This window comes from Mesitornis unicolor, unplaced genomic scaffold (genome assembly GCF_000695765.1).
Source record: "Mesitornis unicolor isolate BGI_N332 unplaced genomic scaffold, ASM69576v1 scaffold51104, whole genome shotgun sequence".
NCBI classification, from domain to species: domain Eukaryota; kingdom Metazoa; phylum Chordata; class Aves; order Mesitornithiformes; family Mesitornithidae; genus Mesitornis; species Mesitornis unicolor.
The window spans coordinates 15,650-23,057 of record NW_010180555.1 but is presented as its reverse complement, the minus strand read 5'-3'; the positions used below and the strand labels follow the sequence as shown (position 1 = coordinate 23,057).

Genomic DNA, 7,408 nt, shown 5'->3' with positions numbered 1-7,408 from the left:
CCCTACATTTTGTAGAGTTGGAACACTCACCTGCTGGTGCCAAGGACTTCAGTGATTCTAAAAGATGTGGACTAGAAAACTTGACCACGCATCTGAATGGTTCTTTTTTATCCAAAACATTCATTTCAGGATCACTTTTAAACATCGTCTCAAGCTGTTAACAAAAAATTTAATCAGAGAGTATAAATAGTGAATATATGTTGTTTACATGTTTTTACTTAAACGTTATATGAAAAACGTACTATGTCTGTATCTTATTTGCCTATTATTTCTAATGTTAACACGATTCCAGCTGTAGGAATATTGTAATGAAATCAGAGGGTGCCACCATGTGGTAAACTATTGCTGAAAGAGGCAGCTGCTTCAATAATATTGTAAAACACTGAGTGTCTCTTAAGAATTTCCAACTTATCTGTTCATCAGATAAAATCTGTGCATCATCCAAGAAATTAGATTATGGTGTTTATGTAGTCTAAGCTTTGTACGTACTTCAAATAACCCTATTTTCTCATCCAACGTGCTGCTGGTATAAGTCTACCTTTATTTACAAGTCAAAATACTTAGTTCACAAGGCTGAAAGACTGAAATGCGATCTAGTAGTCTTACCAAATCTCCATGCAAATGTGTTTCTTAAAGGTAATTTTAACTTATTTATTTTAAAATATGTCCTCTTTAAAGTTGTTTTTTTTTAAATAAATCTAATATTTCTTTAATTTGCAATTTGATGTAGCTACCATTATATTAAAAAATTATTTAAAAACCACAATTTGTTGCTTTTACTACCTTATATTGTGCAAATTCAAGCTTTGGTTGGGGACCATCACCAAAAACTTCCTTATTCACTCTCAGTATTCTTTCTTTCTCATTTCTGTTTTCTTGAACTATCCTTAAATCTGCTGCAGGGAAAAAAAGTAGGTAAGAGAAGACAAAGAAAACAACAAAACAGAAAACCAGCTTTGTCAGCTGATACAATATTTTTCTGATCAGATGATTACTCCAGTGAAAATCTGAAAATAATAATTTTAAAGAATTCATCAGAAATTTTTTTTCAGAAGCTATCTGTCTCCATCAGTTTCTATTCTTACCAAGAGAAAAAACTCAACTAATATGAAATGTGATACTGGGCATTGAGTATTTTTGGTTTCATAACCGACCAATGACAGTCATGGGGAAATATTTACCTCTCCTAGTGACAGCTTTTATTACATCACCCCACCAGGATGGATAATATAATGCAGATGTAACATATGCACATTTCCTATTATGATTCTCATTTCATAAGCCAGCAGTAATGACATTCAAACACCTATTTAATTTAAAATATACATACCACTTTCCAGTGCTATGTTCCTTTCTTGTAGGGGCTTTGGATAATAAGTTTGAAAGTTCTACAGAGAGGGAGAAAAACAAAACCAAAACCAAATTAGTTCACTTCCACTTTTAGAGGCTGTAGCTGAAAAGAATTTTTCAGATTTCTTCTTATTCTGAAAGTAAGTATTCTTCCATTTTTTTGACAATTACTAGACTGGCTTTATTTTGAGAAAAGAGTGTATATTCTATGGTAATTGTGGACATTTCTCTATTTAGAAGTTTTACATGGATGAGCAGAGTAAGCGCCTTCAACTCACTGCTCTAAGAAGCCTACTGAAATGATGCTAAAACGTCTTTGGACTGCATTGTTCATACCATGTTTAGACTGAGTTTAAACCATCAGGAATAACAATAATAAAGAGTAGGTGGGATACCAAGTAATTACATCCCCACTGTAATGTTACCTTAATGAAAGGTTGTCCACCTCAGTGGTTCAGTATTGTTTTAACTTGATGTCTCTTGGAAGAAGTGAATTCCCCCCCTGCTAGAGGATGAGACCTAGGCCTGAAACAGAAAGCAAGACTTAGGATGTACTTGTAAAGTGACTCACCTGGCTATATCTCTTAAACACAATATCTTTAAGGGAGTTTAAAGAATGACTTCGAAGCTCCATTTCACGGATGTCATGGTAATTGGAAGCAGCTACCAAGGCCTTTAAGTAAAAATTGAAACTGTTTTAACATCAGTCTTGATCATCGCTGCTCTTATAATATGGAAAGAATACAGTTTTTCTAGACATTGCAATGTTTTTGTTTCAAGGTAAGCAACTGCCCTTTAATTAGCAGGATTCTCATGTCTGCAAATGCGTTGAATAAACTGTTAAGATTAGGTTGATATTTAAAAGCATTCATGGGATTAACCAGATAGGCCTATAGCCTTATCAGCTGAAAAATAAATAAATACATAAAATAAACAGATTAATAAAATAATTCAATTGCTTGTACAGAAATCTGCTAAATAGATAACAAATTACAGACTACCAACATTGATCACCACAATTTAACAGAAAATGTCTTAAAACTAATTAATAGCACTCCCTAATGACCTTATACTTTTAGTTCTTAAAGTTAACTGTGTTGGTGTAATATTCTTCAACTTCTACAAGTCAATTTAAACAAATATTGCCTACCATTTGGTTAAGAAATTAGAGCAATTCAAGGCTAGCAAAAATTCCACTAGATTGTATTGATTCACGATGCATCATTCCAAAGGTCACAAAGATTGGTTTTTGCCCCATTTTTATCATGAGCTAAGGGGGAGAGGGGAGACTGTGGAAATTAGGAAATTACACTAAGTGATAAAGCTTTACCTATCCTTTTACAGGCTAATACAATTATAGTTTTACATGACCGTGGTGAAGTCAGGGCCTACACTGTTTTATTCTGTACCTGACATAACAGAGGCAAGTTGCTTTTAAGCACTGAGACAGAAATGAAGACATAGGGAGTCTGTGAATGGTACACAACATAGCTGGTTTTGTATTGGTTTGGTTTTGTATACGGTGTTCCCCAGGCAATTCTAATCCAGACTGCATCATCCTCATATTCTCTGAAGTTGATAGTGACCTAATAGAAAAAGAAAAGCTTTGATTTACCAGCACATTCAGGCATCTAGAAAGATTTTCTCTCTTAACCCTGTGTTCACAAGAACCCAAACATAATTTAGTACACCACTGCTTGAATAAGATCCCACTAGTGTGGTCAGGATTGTATTTAAATCAAATTTTCACAGAAAAGCAATAAACTTAAACTGAAGAAAAAAATCACCTTTTAAACTCCAAAATGACTTTTGTATTCATGTACATTTTCTTCTGAAGAGTGAAAATAAGAACAGCTTATTACAAAAGCCTTGATTCTTTGTTTTGGGAAAATAACACAACAAAAAGATGGAAGGCTAGAGGCAGGATTTCCAATAGGTCAAATTTTTGAGATGCAAAAATTTTGATCAACTTGTGATTTTGTATTTATCACTGTTCAAGAATACACAGGCAGAAATTTGAAGAAGATTCCCTTTTCTGTTCTTGTAGATTTGCTCCTCAGTTACTTTTTTACCTTCACCCAATCTGGGTAACTTAAAAGTGGGAAAACTTCCTTTAAAGAAAACAAACAAAAAACCAAACCAAAACACAAATCACCCCCAAACAAACAAAAAACCCAACAAACAAAACCAAACCAAAACCAACTCTTCCTTTGAGGTACATGTAGTGAAGCTTCTAGTCCAGCTACATCACAAATTGCTTAAACTGCTAGACCAACATAACTTCTCAAAGTTTTTCTGTATTTTTTAAATTAAAATATTGCAAAACTTTACTGTAATAGTTATATGAACGGCAACTGATTATCTGTTACTCTGATTTGTATTTGTTGCCCCCTACTGTTGTCAGTGGGAATCCTTTGTGGATCAAGAAGTGACACGGCTAACTTGCCAGAGGGATTATCTATAGCTTTGCTTAAATGAAGCTGGTGAGCTGAAGCAAGAAAAGGCTTCTGCAAATTGCTTAGCAAAAGTGAGGTGATGGTACCTACTTTTCATGTTTTTCTTGTCGTGCTCATTTTTGTGGTCTAGAAACTGCTTCTTGCTACTGACAATGGTCTTTCAGTCATTATGATGTAAAGAAATACTAGGGCCAAGTTCTCACAGCCATCACAAAACACCATTTCAAAATCAGAACTAAAAGGAAATGGGTACAATTTCACTACTAATCTAAGTTGCAATAACTGAACTTCCTTGTCCTGCTTACTGGCTACTTCAAATTCGCCCTACACTCGGCTTGTTCCGATTGTTATTGTTTGTGTGTTGATACCGGGTAACATGGCAAAGCAATATAAACCTACCTAGGCAACACGTGTACTCAAATAGTGGAAAAATGTGATAGAAAACAAACACACTGCCTTTCTTGAAGCCCATCATATTTTAAGGCAAACTTACATTTTATTTCACTCTAGCATAATTGAAAATTTGGTAGAATGGATATGCAATAGTTTTCTTATTTCCCTACCATTCCCAAATGAACAATTCAATTTAATTTTGATGTAGTCTATAAGAAAAAAAAATACCATGCTAAAGTTACGAAAACAATTTATTGATGTCAGAGCTGTGTAACAAACTTAGAATGGATTTATTCTTACATTTTTCAAGGCTGACCGAAGTCGTCTTTTAAATTTTTTTTTGAAATCTGTTACATCAAAAAAATCCGTTTCTTCCCCTGTTACACAAGAAAAAAAAAAACAAACTAGAATTGTCTTTACAAGAAGTAGTTTAGAGAAGTTTTCTACAGCTTTGCTGAAACAAAATTAAGCAGAGAAAGCTGAAGTTGCATAGCCTTATATGAAAAGCTGTATATTAAATTTAAGCCTCATTATTGCTATTTAAAGGTTAGTATTTAATCAGTAGTTACTAATTTCTAATAATTGCATGAGAAGTTAATTGAAAGTATTCTAAAAACAGTAAAGGTATCTCTATTGAAAAATCCATTTTAGACTATAAAGATAGCTCTACTGAAAAAATCCAAACTAGACTGCATTTAAAACACATGATATTAGGCAGCACTTCACTAAGTTGCTGAGAACTATGAGATTACAGCAAGGAAAGGCATTTTACCTCTTTTGCTCATCTGGTAAACACTCCACATTCTTTTGTTTGGGTAGATGTGGTTGTCTAAGAAAATAAGGAATTGCTCAATAACACAATATATTATCAAATGGCAATTAAAGGGACAACTAATACCATACTTTTATGACAAGGTTATTTCTAAAAGATTACTTCTGATACCACTCATAGTACACCTAAAATAATTTTTTAAAATTTGGTTAAACTAATAAAGAGTATCTCTGAGGTTCAATGTTTAAAGAAGTATTTTACCTAATATGACCGAAACTCAGTCTAAACACAAACTAAGAAGTGTTGACTGTTAAAAGAAACTTTGAGATTTAAACTATTCTGTCATCAAGTTGTGAGTTAAGAGTTCCACCTGGTGTATTTGCTGATAATTTTGCCTATGTCACTCCCTATTGGAGGATGATATTACTGATTCTAGGGTTCAGTGCATACTGGAGACAAACATCTCTCTCTACATTCATAACTCTGTGCTGAAATGTGGTTTACCACGGTTTAGATCTATTTAGACCTCAGAAGAAGCAAACATACTCTTTTTGATTTTGAGCTTTTGAATTTTTTTAAAAAAGGTTAGATACTTTAACATCCATCATCTAAAACGTAATCTGTTTACACCAAATGCATCTGTACCTCACTAGAGCAACTGCTATGTAATTAAGGGCATTATCAAGTTACTCAGAAAAATAGAAAGAGGTTATTTTAATTTAATTTTTTACTCACAGATTATGTCTAGAGCAGCTGCTTGCTTTATGTCTGCAGAATTTTCCTAGAAAGAATAACAAAGCACAGTGAGTTATAGGTCCAGAATGCTCTACCACACTGTTTAGTAAGTGAAAAATCTCAGTATTGGTAGTTTAAAGTACTGCACTGAAGTCCACAGCACATACATGCTCCTCAGAGATACCACACTTGGTCCCAATGTGCACACAATACTGTTTTCAGAAATCAATAATGAAAGCTATTTCAGCAAGGTTTAAGTGTTTCTGCAGAGGCAGCAAGAAAAACGTTGTCCTTATAGCATAACATACAAGCAATTAGCAAGTAAAATTAATGGGTAATCATGATATTACGCAATAGTGACTAGTATTTCACTGTCAGGAATTTTAAGATACTTGGTTCCTCTTTATTTAACCATCATAGCATGAAAAGATTTTTAAGAAACTTTATGACACTATAAGAATCGTTTCAGAAACAAATGCTATTTTAAAATAAGACATTTGCTATCTTACAAGAATAACTTAACAGCTTGCCTGCAGTTTGATCTACACCTCATGTAATTAATCTTTGAGCATGAATTTTAAAGAGAATGACATGAAAAAGCTATAGAATTTAAGAGATATCAGTAATAACTGTATCTAACTGGGTTATGATACTATATATAAAGACACCTAGTACATATTAAGATTCCTGGTACACCAAAATCAGAGTACTTAAGTAGGAGATCACAAAACTTTTTTTTGCTTAAACTATTTCCATTGCAGAATGGAAATAGTTCCAGCCAAGAAAATAAAAAAAAATATCTAAAAAGTCTAAAAGATATAAACTAGTGCTATCATTACTGATACTTAATACATTTAAATTAGCACTATGTAATGAGTATACATGTCAATGAATGCCTTTACTTTACAATTTGGAAATACACCCATTTCTTAAAGGTTTAACATGCTAAGTTTTTACCTGCCCTGTGCAACTTAGAGCTCAAAACACATACTACCATACTCAGTCCTATCAACTCGACAAAATTAATGGTATTACTAGCTCAGCTTTACATTTTCTGGACTACAAACTGCTATTTGATGCTGTGTTATGGCCAAAGATAATTAGATTCTTCATAAGAATGTCTTTTGAACGGTGCTTCAACATACATCCTGTATGCCACCGACAGGCAGTTCCCAAAGGACAGGATTACCTCACAGAGCTGAACAACATCTCGAGAAATATTCTCCTTTATCTGATGGAAGTTTATGGTTTGCAGCTGTGTCTCAGAGAGAAAGCCCCATTTCTGCAGCATGGTCTTGATTTCATCTCGTGGGGTTTTTACTACAGTTCTTCGGATATACTCAGCAACAGTTTCATCCATGATGAAGCCACCTGAAAAGTTGAAACGCTAAAGAAGACCAAGGCACAGGCAGGCTCAGGAGACTCGCTCCCTTAGTAAGCTGTACCTAGGCACGACTAGCAGAACACAGGGATCAGTCCTAAGCGTGGCACTACCACAGATTTCGGCGGACACCAGCGACAGTGAGTTAAAACGCTTTCTACAATAATTTTTCCCCAAGCCTTCAGAAGTTTACCTCATTGACCGAGGCCTGGTGCGAGCTTCTGGAAAGACACGGGGCGCTGGCCCTCACCCAGGGCTGTTATGGCCTGTCCGGTCCGATGAGTGTCCAGCGGGCACGGACGCAAAGAGAACCGCAGAAAC

The 7,408-nt window shown here is 34.5% G+C and overlaps 1 protein-coding gene across 1 annotated transcript in view; it reads right to left on the bottom strand.

Annotated features, from left to right (window-relative positions):
* Positions 1–7,066, bottom strand: part of CENPN (centromere protein N) — a 7,465-nt gene extending 399 nt beyond the window's left edge. Inside the window, exons 1-9 of the mRNA XM_010183096.1 lie at positions 6,896–7,066; positions 5,707–5,752; positions 4,972–5,028; positions 4,500–4,576; positions 2,760–2,936; positions 1,922–2,023; positions 1,331–1,388; positions 784–896; positions 31–154 (exon numbers count right to left, since the gene is read on the bottom strand). Coding sequence (XP_010181398.1) covers positions 31–154; positions 784–896; positions 1,331–1,388; positions 1,922–2,023; positions 2,760–2,936; positions 4,500–4,576; positions 4,972–5,028; positions 5,707–5,752; positions 6,896–7,066 — 925 coding nt within the window. The remainder of the gene's footprint in view (positions 1–30; positions 155–783; positions 897–1,330; positions 1,389–1,921; positions 2,024–2,759; positions 2,937–4,499; positions 4,577–4,971; positions 5,029–5,706; positions 5,753–6,895) is intronic.
* Between the last annotated feature and the right edge of the window lie 342 nt (positions 7,067–7,408).